Source organism: Arvicanthis niloticus, chromosome 13, assembly GCF_011762505.2.
Source record: "Arvicanthis niloticus isolate mArvNil1 chromosome 13, mArvNil1.pat.X, whole genome shotgun sequence".
Taxonomy (NCBI): domain Eukaryota; kingdom Metazoa; phylum Chordata; class Mammalia; order Rodentia; family Muridae; genus Arvicanthis; species Arvicanthis niloticus.
In genome coordinates this window covers 72,669,620-72,688,378 of record NC_047670.1, presented here as the reverse complement: position 1 = coordinate 72,688,378, position 18,759 = coordinate 72,669,620, and the positions used below count along the sequence as shown (strand labels likewise).

Below are 18,759 nucleotides of genomic sequence, written 5' to 3'. Positions count from 1 at the left end.
CTGAAAACTTTGTTGCATGCTTTAGCATGCAGCATTCCTATGTCCACAATAGTCTACATACAGTTTTGAGCTTTTGTTGACATAGGGATTTTATTCCTTTTTAGTAAAGTTGTCATTAGAAAATTCACAAAGTCTTCACGGTTAGATTCAGAATATCTCGAGGTGACCATATTACATGCCCCCCCTCCCCGTCTCTCTCTCTGTACTTCTTTCCCCCTCCTCCTCCTCCTCTTCCTCCTCCTCCTCCTTTTTGATGGGGCCAAGGGAACTCTGAACCTAGGCCTGTGTACTTACTAGTCAAGTATTCTACCACTGTGCCATGTTCCCAGCGTCTGTCCGTCCACCTCTTTTGTGTTGCTGTTGTATTATTCTACTCCGTGGAAAACTAACTTCACGTTCTCTTCCAGCCAACAGACTATATAGACTTTCCAAATAAAAGTCCAAAATCAAGAAAAGCCCACTATACCTTGGAATGATGAGATTAGATGTTCAGGCAAGCCCCAGAAGAACGACACCCCCCCCCGCCCCCAATTTGACACTGTGTAACTAAAGGATGTATGATAAAAGGATATAATTAGACAATTTTGCATAGTTTACTACCTAAAGCAAATACTTTCTCAGGGTCCTCCTCACAGCAGCCTTCACCTCCTGGTTCTTCAGGCTATAGATGAGGGGATTCAGCATGGGCGTGACTGCGCTGTACTGCAAAGACAAGAGCAAGTCCAGGGAAGACCCAGAAGGGGGCATGAGATAGCAAAGAAAGCCGGATCCAAAGAACAAGGTCACCGCGGCGAGGTGGGAGGAGCAGGTGGAGAAGGCTTTGCTCCTCCCGGTGGTGGAGGTGATGCCCAAGATGGCGGAGACAATACGGGCATAGGAGAAGAAGATGGGGATAAAGGTTCCCAGCCCGTGCAATAAGCTGGAACAAAGCAGGACATCGACCGTGATGGAGATATCGGAACAGGACAGGGGGAAAAGGGCAGGCAGCTCACAGGTGTAGTGGTGAATGGTTTGAGCCTCACAGAAGTCCAGGTTCACAGCCAGGAGAACGATGATGGTTGCGTTGAGAGAGGCCACGCCCCATGAGACTAACACAAGCCTTACACACAACTCATTTCTCATCACCTGGCCATAGAGGAGGGGATGGCAGATGGCAGCATAGCGGTCATAAGCCATGACGGACAGCAGGCAGGCTTCAGTACCAGAAGAAAAAAACACCAAGAAGACCTGAGCCAGGCAGCCCTCTACAGAGATGCTTTTCTTCGCAGACAGGAGGTCCTTCAGCAGCTTCGGTACCGTGACGGATGAGAAGCAGAGATCTACAAACGACAGGTTGCTCAAGAAAAAGTACATGGGAGTGTGGAGGTGGGAGTCAGCCGTGATCACCAGCAGCAGCATCAGGTTCCCGGTCATGGTGAGGATGTAAACCCCCAGGAACAACACGAAAAGAAGAGCCTGGATCAGAGGGTCGTCAGAGAGCCCGGTGAGAACAAACTCCGAGATGACGCTGTGGTTGCTCCAGGCCATTTGTGATCATTTCCTTGGAATAAAGTGGAAAGCGGGGTGAGGTTTCCAATGCTTCTTTCCTCCTGCCATCTATAGGATCATCTTGTCTGTTCCAGCATGTCCCCCTGCCTTGTCTGAACCCGAGCAATGTCATGTGCATACACCCGGGGATGAGTTTCAGCACTCTTTGCTCGTGGTTCAGAGAATTCGATTGCTGCTCCGCTGGGTTTACCAGACATGTAATACGGTTCCTTGTACATTTTACTCTTCACTACGTGCTCTAGTGTAGCTCAGAGCTTCTCATTGTCATCATATCTAAAGAACACTGTACCACACAGGACAGTAGCTCTTCCAAACGCCCCACTCTCCTCTTCCCGGATCAGGAGAAGCCACAGACTCTTACTTACCAGCACATGAAATTTTGTTAACGTTAAAAAAAAAATTGTGTCCGGAGAACTTTCTTACTCTTGTTTGTTCTCATAACAATTCTGGGAAGTTTTTGAAGCCTGGAGAGTTAGTTTTATTGTACCAGTTGCAAAATATGACAATGAGTGGTAGAGACAGGAAAAAATATTCCATCCTTGTTTTTCTAATTCTTAGTCTAGTATTTTAGGTGTGTTCTCCATGAATAAAGACCGATTTTCCTACCACAATATTCTGGAATTTCCCTCGCTCAACCTAGCGTAGTTTTTCAGTCATCTCCGTCTCCTATTCCATTTTTTTAAGCTTGAGAAAAATTTTATTAGAATTTAAAAAGAAAAACTCTAGGACAGCAAGCTGTTTATCCCCGCAGCTCCCTAGAGGAGGGAGATGGAGGACGGCGGCCATGCTGTTTGAGTTAGGTATGGAGGGTAGCCACCCTGTGGACAAGCAGCCAACAGGGAGGAAAGATTTAGAGAAGATGGAAACCCCCAGTGTTAAAGATTGCCTGGTCCCTGGCCAGCATCAGAAGGAAAAAAAAGAGAAGAAAGAGGATTAAGTCAGACCTTTATGATTCAGGATTTTGAAAGGCGGGTGGACAGACTGACATTCGTTGTGGCTCTGGTTTGTTTTGTTTTTCCCTACCCTGCCTTTCCTTGCCCCGCCCTGCCCTGCCCCACCCAGCCTCCCTCCCTCCCTTCCTCGCTCTCTCTTTTTCCTCCCTCCTTCTCTTCTCTCTTCTCTCCTCTTCCTCTTCCTCCTCTCCTCTCCTCTCCTCTCCTCTCCTCTCCTCTCCTCTCCTCTCCTCTCCTCTCCTCTCCTCTCCTCTTCTCTCTCTCTCTCTCTCTCTCTCTCTCTCTCCTTTCTTTCAGACAAGTTTTGAAAGTTTCCAAGCAGTCTTTGAGCTCAGTATTTAGCCAAGGGTGACCTTGATCTCCCGATTCTCAGGCATTAATGCGGGACTTACAGTCACATGCCTGGCTGGACTCAGGTCTTCCTTTGAATAATAGGAAGCTTTTCTCTTATGCCTTGGCTCACATCGTCCATTTCAATGTCCTTTTATATTGTAGCGATCCAAACTAATATGTGCCTTTCAGTATCAACACATATCTTGTTATTTCTTCCCCAAATATAGCTTACGTTCTGCTCCCACGAGCAGATCCACCAGCCAAAGCTGAAGAGCGGCTTGGATCTCGGTCAAGGTTACCTGTGAGCGTGAGACTGCAGCTGGATCCAGAGACACCACAGCTTGGACACTTGTAGTCGCAGCTTCTGATGACCCTGCGTGAATAAGTTTATGAGCGATATTGAAAGCAAATGCTATACTTCACGTTTACGTAAGCAATGTGAGGTGATACATTTGTTCTATTGTTTTTAAGGATCTGGATATTTTAAAATTATTTGTGGGTAGAGCATACCTGATGATTACTAGTCTACTTTTAGTCACAAGGAGAAGCCGACGCAGGGTCTTTGGGGAGTGTGAAGAGTAATGTAGCATTTCTGGAGTATTTTTTTTTCTTATAACATGTTTGGTATGGGTGAAGGAATAATTTTTTTTTTTTTTTACATCATATGAATTTTAGAAGCATCACAAAGAAAAGATCCAGCCTTCCTCAACATCTTAAAGGGCATCTCAAACTGATCCCAGAGCTAATTTGTTTTATTGTAACTATGTTTGTGTGCATGTGTGTGTGTGTGCGCACACATATGTGAGTGTGCATGTAAAGGTCAGAAGTCACTAAGGGATGTCTTCCTCTACTGTTCTCTGATTTTTTGTTTTGTTTTGTTTGTTTTTGAGGCAGGATCTGTCACTGGACCCTGAACTCTCTGATTCAGTCAGAATGGCTGGCAAGTAAGACTGGGCATCTTCCTGTCTCCATCTCCCTAGCATTAGTTTTATGGCATGCACCACTGGCCTGGGATTTTAAATGGGTGCTTGGGATCAAACATGGGTCCCCCTGTTCACACAGCAAGCACTTTACTGAAGTAGCCATTTCCCCAGCACCTTGATTTTAGGGATTTTAAAAATTTCAAACAAATTTTACTCTACAATATATTCTGGCCAAGGTTTTTCCTTCTGCATCTCCTCCCAGATCCTCTCCTCCCCTCCTATCAGAATCCACGCCGTCTTTCTCACTCTCTCTAGAAAGCAATCAGGTAAACAAACAATCAAACTAGAATAAAACAAAGCAAACAACAGAGGAAAACAAAAAGAAAAAAAGCATAAGAAGCACATATGTATGTATCCACATACACACACATACACGCACACATATACACACATACACACATACACACACAACATGTGCACACACACTCACATATACACACACACACTCACACACACACACACACATACACGCACACATATACGCATATACACACATACACACATACACTCACACACACATACACACACAACATGCACACACACACTCACATACACATACACACACATACACACATACACACATACACACATATACATACACACATATACATACACACACATACACATACATAGACACACACACACACACTCAAACCCATAAAAATGCTCCCTGTCTCTCTCCCTCTCTCTCTCAAACAAACCCATAAAAGTGCACACACACACACACACACACACGCACACACACATACACTTTCTCTCAAACAAATCAATAAAAATGCACACACACACACAAATCCAAAAAATACAGACACACAGACACTCAAACCTATAAACATCACACACACACACACACACACACACTTTCTCTCAAACAAATCCATAAAAATCCAGACACATACTCACATACACAAACCCATAAAAACACAGACATACACATACTTGTACAAAACCCTTAGAAACACACAATCAAAACCATAATAAATAAGCAAAAGACCAATAAGTTTTTTTTTTTTTTTTTTTTTTAAAGAATGCCCAAGCAGGGTACTCTAAGAAAACGTCTCCAAAGGGACCGCTGAGTTCACCTTGTGCTGGCTGTTGGGGAACCACCAGGTTGCTGAGGAATGAACCAGCCCGTTCACATTCTAGGGATTTTATAATGACCATGTACTCACTATTTTGAGTAAAAGACTTTAGCCTAATTTTATACTGACACTTAAGACTCAAGACAGATTTACACAAAGATGAGTGAGAGCTAAAGACTGATGTTCAGTAAGAGATGATTAAGAGTAAAAGTTAGGAAAAGAGGAATTCAGAAGGGCCCTCAATAGTCTCTGGCCCACTGGTTGTTTGGAGATGTATTTGGAATAAGAAAGTAGGTGAAGTGTAACAATGTAACTTAGGGCATCTTTGCAGCTGGGAGCAAAATGTAGGATTTATTTAGGATGAAGGTATCTCCACCCATCTCCTATGCTCATTGTACTATTCACACCGTCTTAGTGGTTAATATATCCATGGTGATTTTAATCACAAAAAACCTTACTAGCGGGTTGCACACAAGCGCGGGGAGAAGCAATCAATAGTTTATAATATTCTTTTTTTGCATCCTAGAGGGAGGTTTTCTGCAATCTTTTGGAGTCGTAAAGTATGGATGGACTTAGGCAAAAGCTTTAAGATGTCTCTTCCCTGTGTCATGCAGTGAGGGGAGGGAGACCTTTCTGAGAAGCCTTCTAAAGCATTTGGGACTGTGATGTGTTTAGAAACAGACCACAGGGGCTAACTCAGGGAAGGAGAGGGCCAACCAAGGACTGAGATGTTTCCGTCTCTGGCTGCGGGAGGTAGGATAGACAGAGCAGGAGATTCAGTATCTAGTGCTATTGGGATGAATCAGGGTTGGAGGAAAAGATGGTTAGCAAAATTAAAACTCAGTTATTATATTTCAGAAAGAAAAATTAGGAGGAGCATCGGCTACCCGACATACATTACCACGCTTCTGGAGTCTTGGAGGAGGAAGCTTCTTCACACCCTGGCTCTCCTATGAAAGTCAATTCACTGTACACAAAGTCTTCTAGGAGAGAGAGAGAGAGAGAGAGAGAGAGAGAGAGAGAGAGAGAGAGAGAGAGGAAGGAGGAGAAAAGGGAGAGGGAAAGAGAGAAAAAGGGAGGGAGGGAGGGAGGGAGGGAGAGAGAGAGAGAGAGAGAGAGAGAGAGAGAGAGAGAGAGAGAGAGAGCGAGAGAGAGAGAGAGAGAGGAGAGAGAGCCTTGTCACAAGAGCATTGCTCTGGGAGAAGCAGTTATTTTCCTGCTGCCAATAAGTGTTGGGTTTAGAATTCCCTAGAAACACATGAAATGCTACAACATTAAGTTTTTCTCCTGGAGCAGATAATCCTGGAGTGAACCCTAGAATGGGGTCACTCTTCAGGGCAAAACACTAAGGAAAACTACTAAAGAGGCTGGTATTTCCTACAGGCACTCATGCCATGAAGATTTCATCACATGATCTCAGATCAAGTGAGCTGCCATCTCTCTGTGCTATTCTGAGTATTTATTCCCTTCATGATGTTCTGAATGCTGTTATTTTAAGAGTGTTAGTTGAGGAACTCTCTAGAAGAGCCAATCAGAAGGTCACCTGTGCTCACAACTATAGGTTGTGTTTGGCACCCAGGGGATGCTGGGCCCATCTCCCTGAAGTCTCAGACTGAAGCCAATGTCTGGACTCACTAATTACACAGTTCCTCATTAACCAGAGGGGAAAGCAGTGGGAAGAAGAATAGGAGTATTTGAACTCTCTGAATTATGACAACGATTTATAGCCTGGAAGAGAACTGATGGGAATTAGAGAGGAATAAGAAGGCATTTTTTTTTTTTGAAATTTATTCTCAATCAAGTTTATTTTCTTCCTGACCACACGGGAACTGAAATGCTCTTTAAGGATATCAAAGTGAGCTGAGCTAAGACAAATTACTGAACTCTATGCTCTTTTCTTATGCAACAACCATCATATAGACTTTCTTATTTATTTGGTTATTATTATTATCATTATTATCATTACTAGTATCCAATTCCTCTTATTAAAAAGAAAGTATGTTAAGCTCTATGAAAGTAAAACTTTTCCTGTTTTGTTTCAACATATTTGTAGTTTGGTTTATATAAGAAAAACCAAGTTAAGGTTATTGGATAAAAAGGACAAATTCAAATTATACATATCTATCTCTTTAACAAGGGGCATTAGTTTATCCTATCTATTTCAATAGCTATGTTATTGTATCTCACTATGTGGTGGGTAAATGGTGCCTGCCAAACAGTATGCCCAAGTCCTAATCCACAGAACTTGGAAAAGTTGTGGGAAATTTTATTAAATTAAACTAAAGATGCCGTGACAAGATCATCTTGGATTACCCTGTAAGCCCTAAATATAATGTCAGATGTTCTCACAAAGAAGTAGGCTGAGAAGATACTAGAAAGGGGATAGTGTGGCGGTGAAGGTAGAGATGGAGGGATGTAACCAGTTATCAACAGTTACCAGAAGCTGAAGAGGCACAGAACATACAGTACCTAGGGACCCTCAGTGGGAGTGAAAGCTGCTGATACCATGCTTTTGAACTCCAGGACCACAAGAGAATATATTTACATTGTTTCAAGAGAATAATACATTTACATTGTTTCAAGAGAATACATTTACATTGTTTCAAGTAACTGAGATTCTGCTAATTTGTTATGGTGGCTCCAGAAACTAATACAGAAAATTTTGCTATCAGATGTGAGGTGCTAATGTAAACTATTAGAAGCATTAGAACTGAGTAATGGTTAGATATGAGAAGAATTCTGAACCACAAGATAGAAAAGACTTGAATTTTTTAAAAAAGAATCTGAAATATGGATGATCAGAGAAATTCTTGTGAGGGTCAGTTTGAAAAGATAGCTTCTATTGTGTTAGAGAATTTATGTTTAATTTTGAACACTGTTGGTAGGAATATAAATATTAAAGTTGCTGCATGAGACATATTCCCCCCCCCAACTGGACACTGGAAAAAAAAGAAAATCTTTATATACAGTTCCATAAAGTTTAGATGCATTGTGTTCTACAGTTGGTAGAAAAACTGTAACAGTAAGTAATGAATTTGTCTACTTTACTAAGGAGATTCTAAGAGAGATGTTGAAGATAGGTCCTGGCTTCTTGTTGCTGATTGTTGTGGCTTACATATTTGTGTCTCCTTCAAAATTTGTACTGAGGCAATTCCAAATGCAACAGTTTCAACAGTTGGGGCTTTTAGCAAGCTGTTACAGTGTGTAGGATCATCTGTCAGCCTCACTAAAGATCTGGGAGAGCTAGCTAGGTCAGTTCTCGCTTTTATCCCCTTTTGTTATCTGAGGACAGAGTATTTCTTTAAATTCTTCTCTCATACATTACATCCCAACCACAGTTTCCCCTCCCTTCTCTCCCCCCAGTACACCCATCCCATCTCTCTGATGCCCCAGATTCACTTCTGTTCCATTTCACTTAAAAAAAAAAAAAAAAAAAGCCCTCCCAAGGGATATCAACTGAACATAGTATAGTCATAGTCTAGGCATGCACACTCATGTCAAAGCAGGACAAGACAGCCTAGTAGGAGGTAAAAGGGTCCCAAAAGCAGGCAAAAGAATTAGAGACACCCCCACTCCCACTGTTAGGAGTCCCACGAGGCCAGCATGTTACAAAACCATAACCTATATGCAGAGGACCTACCTCAGACCTATACAGGGTTCATATTGTCACATCTGTCTCTGTGAGCTCCTGTAGCCCTTCATAGTTGATTCTGTGGGACATGTTCTCATGGTGAAGGACAGAGCACTTTTTCCTCTTGGAAAAAACAGTATTCAAGGTGCCATGTTGGAATCAAAGAGCATACTGTTACCAGCTACTAAACTGGTTGGCATCTTTGACTTTTCATCTTTCAAAGATATCAGCAATAAACTTAGCATTGATTATAAATTACCCGTTACAAGGTATTTTTTTTAAATATTTTTTTATTATTTAGAGCAACTTTTAAATTTAAATACATTTTCATCATGTTTTAGTTAGGGTTTTACTGTTGTGAAGAGACACCATGACCAAGGCAACTCTTATAAAGACAACATTTAATTGGGGCTGGCTTACAGGTTCAGAGGTTCAGCCCATCATCATCAAGGCTCAAAGCACGCTAGCATCTGGCAGGCATGGTGCAGGAGGAGCTGAGAGTTCTATGTCTTGATCCAAAGGCAGCCAGGAGAAGACTGTCCTTCAGGCATCTAGGAGGAGAGTTTTTTTGTTTTGTTTTTTTAAGATTTATTTATTTATTATATACACAATGTTCTGCTTGCATATATGTCTGCATGTCAGAAGAGGGCCCCAGATCTCATTATAGATGGTTGTGAGCCACCGTGTGGTTGCTGGGAATTGAACTCAGGACTTCTGGAAGAACAGTCAGTGTTCTCAACCTCTGAGCCATCTCTCCAGCCCCTAGGAGGAGGGTCTTAAAGCCCATTCCCAAAGTGACATACTTCCTCCAACAAGGCCACACCTCCTAAAAGTGTCACTCCCTGGACCAATCATATTTAAAGCACTACAGATCATATTCTTTCCCTTCCCCAAGTTTGTTCAGATCCTCTCCTCCTTTCCACTTACCCAACTTCAAGTTCTTTCTCAAAAACCAAACAAACCAAAATCCCACTACAACAATAAAAGCACCCAAACATAGAAAGCAAAACACACCATTACCTCAAAAGAAAACAAAGAAACAAAAGCCCACCAAATAAAAGCCGCTCACCTCCCCACACACAGGGTGGAGTCCAGTATTTGTTGTTCAACTACTCAACTATTTCTGAACATGACATTTGCCCTGGAGTGGTTGATATGCCCTGCGTAATTCCACCGGAGAAAACTGATTTCTCCCTCTCCCAGTAGATATAAATAACAATTCTGTTGTCAACTTTTATCCTAGTGGCTAGGTTTACATTCATTCATTAAAATACATACATATATGTATGTATTATATATATATATTTATATATAATATATATTATATAATATATAATATATTATATATTATTTATATATATAATATATAATATATATTATATAATATATATTATTTATATATTATATATATTTATATATATAATATATATATATATATATATATATATATATATTATATATATATATATATCGCGAGATAACATAAAACAAAAACCAGCCGGGCAGTGATGGCGCACGCCTTTAGTCCCAGCACTTGGGAGCCAGAGGCAGGCAGATTTCTGAGTTCGAGGCTAGCCTGGTCTACAGAGTGAATTCCAGGACAGCCAGAGCTACACAGAGAAACCCTGTCAAGAAAAACAAACAAACAACTCCCCCCCCCCCCAAAAAAAAAACCATTGCATTGAAGTCAGACAAGACAGAAGAAAGTTCGAGAGGGCACAAGCGTCAGGAACCCACTTGTTTGCGTGCTCAAGGCATTCCATAAAAACACTAAACTGGAAGCCATAATGTAAGCACAGAGGACCTGTGCCGCCCCGAGCGCTGATCGTGTTGATTTAGAGGGTCTTGCTTTCTTGCTTTTCTCCATGTCTTTTGGCTCTTACATCTTTCCACTTCCCTTTCTGTGGAGTTTCCTGAGCTGTGAGGGGAAGGACTTGATGGTGACTTTCCTTTGGGATGTTCCAGGGTCTCTCACTCTCTGTGTAATGTGTGGCTGTGGGTCTCTTTATTTGCTCCCATCTGCTGCAGGAGGAAGCTTTTCTGATGAGTGTTGACAAGGCTCAGATCTATGAGTACAGTGAAGCAGCATTAGGAACAATTTTATCACTGCATTTTATTTTTCTTTAGACCAGTATTATTTGGTTTTACCCTAGGCCCTTGGTCTATCTAGTCTCAGGTGTTGGTCACCCAAGCAGTATCAGGTATGGGTTCTAGCTCCTGGAGTGGGCTTTAAGTCAGATTAGTTATTGGTTGGTTACTCCCAAAAGTCTCTGTTTAGATCTGCACTCCATTTTTAAATTGGATTATTTGTTTTCTTGAAATCTCATTTCTTGAGTTCATTATGTATTTTGGATAGTCAGTGATGACCAACCTATAATCCAAAGAACCACAGAGGATGGGTATATGGTAAGGGGCCAGAGGAAACAGGTAGATCTTGTAAGAAAAGAGAAATAGACTTTTTCAGATGTGTAGTTGGTAGAACTTTTTCCCCTTTCTGTAGGCCGCTGATCTGTCCTGCTGGCAGCACGCTTTGCTGTGCGGGAGCTTTTCAGTTTCCTAAGGTCCCATGTATTGATGGTTGATCTTCGTGCCTGTGCTACTTGTGTTCTGTCCAGAAAGTCTTTTCCTGGGTGAATGAGTTCAAGGCTATCCTCCACTTTCTCTTCTAGCAGATTCAGTGTATCTGGGTTTATTTTGAGGTTTTTGATCCATTTGGAGTTGAATTTTGTGCAGGGTGAGAAGTATGAAATCTATTTGCATCCTTCTACATGGAGCCATTAGTTTGACCAGCAGCAAGTGTTGACTATTCTGTCTTTGTATTTCCAGTGTGTATTTCTGGCATATATATATATATATATATATATATATATATATATATATATATATATATATCAGCTGTCCATAGGTGTGAATTTATGTCAGGGTCTTCAGTTGGATTCCACTGATCAATGAGAGCTGGTTTAATGGTAATGCCATGCTGTTTTTATTACTATAGCTTTGTAGTAAAACTTGAAGTTGGTGATGAGATATCTTCAGCAATTCTTTTATTATTCAGGATTGTTTTAGGTATCCTGTTTTGTTTGTTTGTTTGATTGGTGTGTGTGTGTGTTTCTATATGAAGCTGAAAATTGTCCTTTCAAGGTCTGTGAAGAATTGTTTTAGAATTTTGATGGGGATTGCATTAATCTGTAGATTCAAAATGGTAGGATCCAAAATTACTAGGTTAATTCTATTAATCCATGAGCTTGGGAGATCTTCCATCTTTTGATATCCTCTTTAATTTTTGCAATGACTTGAAAAAATCATACAAGTCTTTGACTTGTTTGGTAAGTGTTACCCCAAGATATTTTTGTATTATTAGAAACTATTGTGAAAAACATTGTTTCTCTGATTTCTTTCTCAGTCTGTTTCTTGTTTGTCTATTGGAGGGCTACTGGTTTTTCTGAGTTAGTTTATACCCAGCTACTTAGCTAAAAGTGTTTTATTAGCTCTATGAGTTTTCTGGTGGAATTCTTGGGGGTCACTTATGCATATTATAATATCATCTGAAAATAAAGATATTTCGACTTCTTGCATTCCAATTTGTATCCTTTTTTTTCCTCCTTCAGTTTTCTTATTGTTTTAGCTGAGACTTCAAGTACTATATTGGATAAGTATGATGAGGGTGGACAACCTTATTTTGTTCTTGAGTTTAGTGGAATTGCTTTGAGTTTCTCTCCATTTAAATTGATGTTGGCTATGAGCTCACTGTAAACTGCCTTAATTATATTGAAGTATGTCCCTTGTATTCATAATCTCTCCAGGACTTTTATCATGAAGAAGGATTGGATTTTTGTCAAAGGCCTTTTCTGCTAATGAGATGACCACGTGGCTTTTGTCTTTCAGTTTGTTTATATGGTGGATTACATGTATTGATTTTCATATATTGAACCATCTCCTCATCTCTGGGATGTGTAAGACCCCCACGAAGGGAGGACCTCATCCAAGCCTCAGGAATTCGTGGCCACCCAGTAACTCACAAGACACTGAACTCGATGCAAACAGCAAGAGGTATATTTCGATCAGCATGCTGAGATCAAGACCTGTAACCCATGCAGGGGCAGTGGGGTTTGACCCTGAGTTTGGAGGCAGAGGGAATTTAAAGGCAAAAACTACAACCCAGGGGGAAACCACAACCCAGGGGGAGTGAAGTGGGGGTTATTGGAAAGTACCTATGGAAAGTCCCAGTCTATTATTCAGTTTGTGACAGGGTTCAAGGAACAGTCAGGGAGAACATTTTGTATAGGCTATTCTCAAGAGCTTATTCATACTCAACCATCTATCTTGTGGTCAGCCAAGTTCCTGAAACACAGAGCTCACAAACAAGCTGACCTGCACTCTTGGTTCTGCTCAGCCTGTTAGGAGTTTTTGAAAAATTTTAACCCTTTCAGATGCAGCCTAGTTGATCATGGTGAATGATCTTTTTCATGTGTTCTTGGATTCAGTTATTGATCATTTTTGCATTTGTGTTCATAAGGAAAATTGGTCTGTAATTATCTTTGTTGGGTCTTTATGTGGCTTCATTAAATGGATTGGGCAATGTTACTTCTGTTTCTACCTTGTAAAATAATTTGAGTATTGTGATTGAATCTTCTTTGAAATTCTGGTAGAATTCTGTCCTAAAACCATCTGGTGCTGGGCTTTTTTTTTTTTTTTTTTTTTGATTGGGAGACTTTTAATGACTGCCTCTGTTTCACTAGGGGTTACAGATCTTTTTAAATTACTTATCTGATCTTGATTTAGTTTTGGTGAGTGGTATGTATAGAGAAAATTATTCATTTTTTAAAAAATATTTATTTATTCACTTTACATCCTGATTGCAGCCTCCTCTCCTCCCAGTCCCCCTTCACAGAGCCCCTCTCCCCATTTTCATAGGAGAAAGGGAAGGACCTCCTTTGGTAACCAACCCACCCTGGGATATCAAGTTATTGCAGGACTAGGCACATCCTCTTCCACTGAGGCCAGACAAGGCAGCCCAGTTAGGGGAAGGGAATCCACAGACAGGCAACATAGTAAGGGACATATCCTACTCCAGTTGTTTGGGAACCTATTTGAAGACCAAGCTGAACATCTGGTATATATGTTTAGATCCCCCAATTTAATGGAATACATTTTTAAAAAGTATGTTCTTATGATTATCTGGATTTCTTCAGTGTCTGTTGTCATGCCTCCCTTTTCATTTCTGATTTTGTAAATTTAGATATTATCTTGCCATCTTTTAGTTATTTTTGATAAGGGCCTGTCAATCTTAATGATTTTCTCAAAGAAGAAACTCTTTGTTTCATCAATTCATTTTTAAAGATTTATTTATTTATTTTATGCATATAAGTACATCACCATTGCTCTCCTCAGACATACCAGAAAAGAGCACCAGATCCCATTACAGATGGTTGTGAGCCACCATGTAGTTGCTGGGAACTGAACTCAGGGCCTCTGGAAGAGCAGTTGGTGCTCCTAACCACTGAACTCTCTCTCCAGCTCCCAATTCTTTGTGTTTTTAAAAAAAATCTATATGATTGGTTTCAGTCCTGAGCTTGATTATTTCTTGCCATCCATCCCTTTTGGATGTGAGGTTTTGCTGTTGTTGTTCTGAAGCTCTTAGGTGTGTTGTTAATTTGCTAATGTGAGCTCTCTCCAGTTTTTTTAGTGCCATGAACCTGGCTTTTAGAGCCGCCTTTGTCGTGTCCTGTAAGTTTGGGTGCATTGTGTGTTCATTTTCATTCAATTCTAGAAAGTCTTTGATTTCTTCCTTAATTTATGTCTCAGCTCATATGTTCCTTCAATGGAGCATTGTTCAGTTTCCATGAGTTGTACGTGTTCTGTTGTTTCTGCTGTTGTTGATACCCAGTATTAGACCATGGTTGTCAGACAGGAGGCAGGGTGTTATTTCAATTTTCTTGTGTCTACTGAGACTTGCTTTGTGTCTGAGTATGTGGTCAATTTTGGAGAAAGTTCCATTAGGTGCTGAGAAAAAAGTATATTCTTTTGTGTGTGTGTGGAATGTTCCGTAGATATCTGTTAGGTCCATTTGGTTTATAGCATCACTTAGCTCCAGTGTTTCTCTGTCTAATTGGTGTCTGGATGACCTGTCATTGGTGAAAGTCTGGTAGTGAAGTCTCCCCTTATCAGTGTGTGAGGGTCAATATGTGATTTAATCTCTAGTAGTCTCTCCCCCCCACTTCCTCTCTTCCCCCCCCCTTACAAACATAGGTGACCCTGTGTTTGGTGCACAGATGTTAAGAATTGCAGTGTGCTCTTGGTGGGTTTCCTTTGGTGAGTATATATTACCCTTCCCTATGCCTTCTGATTAGTTTTAGTTTGAAATCTATTTTGTCAGATATTAAAATGACACCAGCTTGTTTTCTAGGTTCATTTGCTAGGAATCTCTTTTTCTAACCTTTTATCCTAAGGTGATGTCTTTGATATTAAGGTGTATTTCTTGGGTGCAGTAGAAGGATGGATTCTGTTTTCTCATCCATTCTGTTAGCCTGGATGACTAACAAAAAGCTTTCATTTGGGGGAACTGAGAAAGCTGTTGACAGATATTAATGACCAGTGATTGTTATAATGATCTTTCTTGGCATTTCTGTCAAAGTGGTCTGATTCTGGGAAGCTTTTCTTTGTTTCTGAGTTATGATAGATAATTTTGCTGGGAATGTTAGTTTAATTTGGAATTTGTCTGCTTTCAGAACTTGGTATATATAGCATAATAAACCTTGTTTTTAAAGTGTCTGTTGAGAAAAGTTGTTTTTATTCTGATAGGTCTTTTATATGTGACTTGTGTTTGGTTGTCAATATACTTCCTTCTGTGTGTTTGTGGCTGAACTGTTATGATGGATGAAGAATCTTTTCTGTTAGATGTTATAAATGCTCCCTGTATCTTGGTTAGTATATCTTTCTATAATTTGGAAAGTTTGTCTAGAGGAGGAGGAAGACGAGGAGGAAGAGGAAGATGAGGATGAGGAGATATACTCAAAAGAGGAACAGGTAGGGCAAACAAGAGGGAGCTGAGGGAGTCTTGCCTGAAGGTTGACTGAAAAGCGAGAGGCAAAGAAATAGAAGCAAGAGACACATGTCAGTCTCAGTTCTCAGGAGGGTTAGGTACTGAGATCCCCAAACCAGGCCAGTCTGTGTTCTCTGGGAACAGAAAGTGAGAAGTGTACAGGGAAGAAAAAGACACAGGACAGGAACTGGGCAGGATTGAGTAGCCTTGCTAGATTGGACAGGAAATACAGGAAGAACAAAGGTGAAGGGAGAGAGCTGGGTTGGGGGATGGAGCAGGAATTCCATGTGACTGGATCCAGTCTGCAGTCTGAGTGCTCCCTGGTCCTAGAAGTGTGTGTCGTGTGTGTGTGTGTGTGTGTGTGTGTGTGTGTGTGTGTGAGAGAGAGAGAGAGAGAGAGAGAGAGAGAGAGAATGAGAGAGAGAATGAGAGAGAGAATGAGAGAGAGAGAGAGACAGAGACAGAGAGAGAGACAGAGACAGAGAGAGAGACAGAGAGACAGAGAGAGAGACAGAGAGAGATGCCTGGGCAATCTGTCCACCTCTGGACCGTCCTTTGGGAGACTGGGTTTCGGATGTGGCTGGCTGGTAGACAATTCTTCAAAGATGGCTCCCAGATGCTTATCCTGCTTCTGAAGGGTCCCTCAGTCTCCGGTTGCTAGTGCTGGCCCTGCCCTGTGCAAGCTGTCATTGTCTGGCGTTTTGCTTGGAACTGGTGTTTAAGTTTCCCTGAAGACTGGCTGCCATCAGGTTGTGTATGAAAAGATCTCCTTTTTGCAGCCTGGCAATCTGTTGGCGTGTGCTAACAGATTTAGAATGGGCTCTCGCCAAATGCTCTGAGCTTCCTGAAAGTTCAGTTCACAGAGGGTCACTGTCTGCTGAGCCGCCAGTTCAGCAGGGAGTTCTTTTCAAATGTCAGGCAGATGTCCTGTAGCCAAGTGTCCTGTGCAAACCCTGCCTTACTTCTGCCGCTTACTCCTTGTTGGAATCCTCTCTCTTTTCCTGCTTTTAAAAATGTCCAAGGCTGGACATACCATGCTGATTTTATGAGCTTATCTTGAAAAAAAAAACCCTGGTTTTGTTTTGGTTTTTTTTTGTTTTTTTTTTTTTGTTTTTGTTTTTTTTTTTTGCAAATATTATGTTTATTCCTTCTTTTTCCTCCCTCTGAACCATCCCGTATACCCCTTCCCACTCTCCTTCAAATTCATGGCCTCTTCTTCATTGCACATATGTTTATATGTCGACCTGCCTCAGCTCCGCCTCCGGGTACCTCCTCTTGAGGAGTTGGAACACTGGGAGTTTAGAGAACACCCTTTTTCGGGGGTGGGGTGCTGGGTTGAAGGGAAGCGTGCCCCCTCCCCCACCCATATACATATATGCACATATATTCCTAAATATAGCCTGTTTGGTTCTATAATGCTATCTGAGTGTACGTTTTCAGGCCTGACCATTCAGTACTCAACAATCAATTGGTGTGTCCTTCCACAGGGACAGCACCTCTCTGGCTCACAGCTCTCCTCCGTTGCCTTTAATCCTTTAAGGGCTTTCCCCCACCCACTTTGGGATGTCCACTGGAGTCATCCTTGCCCAGTCCATGTTCAGGAAGTCCTGTTGGTTTATGGCTGTAGCTTCTGACATCCCTAGGAGCCACAGTCTCACAGCAGGGTCCCTGATGTCTGAGCTGTCTGTCCATCTGGCTCATCTTTCAGCAAGTGTTCTGGATCGGAGCTACTTTGTCTGAGAGGGGGACTATCCCACATCAAACTAGCCCCTCTGGAGCAGCCTCTGGATTTCCTCTCCCGCTTTGTAAAATTCTCTCTAAATATTTGTATTAAAGATAGAATTTTTCATGCACTACCCTTCTGTTTTGACAGCTTTTATCCTCCTTAAAGGAACAGATGCAGACTGTATCTGGGTGTGGTCAATTGTCTTCCTTTTCAAGTCTGTACCCTTTATCACTTCCCTGGCTGTAAGGATTTTAATACATTTTTCAACACTTTCTGCTCCTTTTCAGTCTTTTGCAGAATTATCATCATATATCTTATTTTACACGCATGTGTTCATGTATGTATGTTTTTGTACAGTGGGTATGTATGTGTCAATACGTTGTTCCACAGATTACTGTTGGTTTACATTACCCATATGATTACAGTTTCATTTCTTCAGTCACTCTTGGACTTTGATACTTCCAACAGAAACCTTTCCCTCACACGTGCTGAAATCTTCAGCATCTCTGAATGTTGTGCAAGTGTGCTGGTGCCAAATGCTATTTTACCTGAAAATACATCTTTTCCATTTTTTAGAAGATACACTTCTAATAGCTGCTTTTATTGTCAAGTTAAGTCACACAGCTGCAGATTATTTTAGTTAGAAATTTATGAAAGCTTATGTCTAAGTATTTCATTTGAAACAGTATTCAGAAGGTGCTAGGACCTCCACACACCCCCCCAAAAAAATCACAAATTAGAAACTCAATCCAATGTTCAAGCTAGACTTTGTTAACTGAGCTGTATACACAGTGCTGGACTTTTGAAGGGAAAGAGATACAGAGCCAGGCAGAGTTGGGGGCATTGAAAACACTGAGACAAGTCAGCCTGGCTCCAGAGAGGGCTCAAGTAATTTTCCCTGCTGGGTTACACTACTCGAATTACTGCTGAATCAGGAAACATGTTAGATGCTCAAAATAAATGAGAGTTAAGATGAGAAGGATATTGCCACATGATTTGGATTATATGTCAAAATTATATTTAGAAATTTTGGAGAGTTTTAGCAAAGTAACTCAGTCATCTATGATCGTGAAAATAATTTATCGCCAGCCGGTGGTGGCGCATGCCTTTAATCCCAGCACTTGGGAGGCAGAGGCAGGCAGATTTCTGAATTGGAGGCCAGCCTGGTCTACAGAGTGAGTTCCAGGACAGCCAGGGCTATACAGAGAAACCCTGTCTCGAAAAACCAACCAACCAAACAAAAAAACTCTGAGCTTTTGGTGGATATCACCAGGAAACCAATAAATTATAAATGATACTATTTTGTCACAAATATTAGTTTTTCCACATATTTATAAGGATTTGCTGCTTGAGCCAAGGATAGGTTTGTTCAGTGGCTAATGGGAATTTTATTACAGTCCCATATATGTGATTCTAAACTAATTCTCTAGAATAGTAGCATGAACAGTAAGAAATGGTTCT

At 41.1% G+C, this 18,759-nt stretch overlaps 1 protein-coding gene and 1 long non-coding RNA gene across 3 annotated transcripts in view; one reads left to right on the top strand and one right to left on the bottom strand.

The window, feature by feature from the left end:
- Positions 1–237: 237 nt before the first annotated feature.
- On the bottom strand, positions 238–6,570 carry LOC117719231 (olfactory receptor 8S1-like). Of its 2 annotated transcripts, none has more exons than XM_034517388.2 (3): positions 5,796–6,570; positions 3,134–3,207; positions 238–1,540 (listed from the first exon to the last, which is right to left on the bottom strand). In XM_034517388.2, exon 3 carries the CDS (start codon positions 1,525–1,527, stop codon positions 601–603), a length of 927 nt encoding a protein of 308 aa, XP_034373279.1. In that variant the 5' UTR covers positions 1,528–1,540; positions 3,134–3,207; positions 5,796–6,570; the 3' UTR covers positions 238–600. The 2 variants fall into 2 exon arrangements, with proteins under 2 accessions (XP_034373279.1, XP_076768126.1); XM_076912011.1 differs by having other exon boundaries at positions 5,801–6,570.
- Positions 3,186–18,759, top strand: part of LOC143434158 (uncharacterized) — a 23,891-nt gene continuing 8,317 nt past the window's right edge. The window contains exons 1-2 of the long non-coding RNA XR_013103453.1: positions 3,186–3,272; positions 12,416–12,580. This is a non-coding gene — a long non-coding RNA (uncharacterized LOC143434158). The remainder of the gene's footprint in view (positions 3,273–12,415; positions 12,581–18,759) is intronic.

What these genes read in the sequence shown, in the direction of transcription:
- LOC117719231 (XM_034517388.2), bottom strand. Translation starts at nt 1,527, where the DNA reads ATGGCCTGGAGCAACCACAGCGTCATCTCGGAGTTTGTTCTCACCGGG.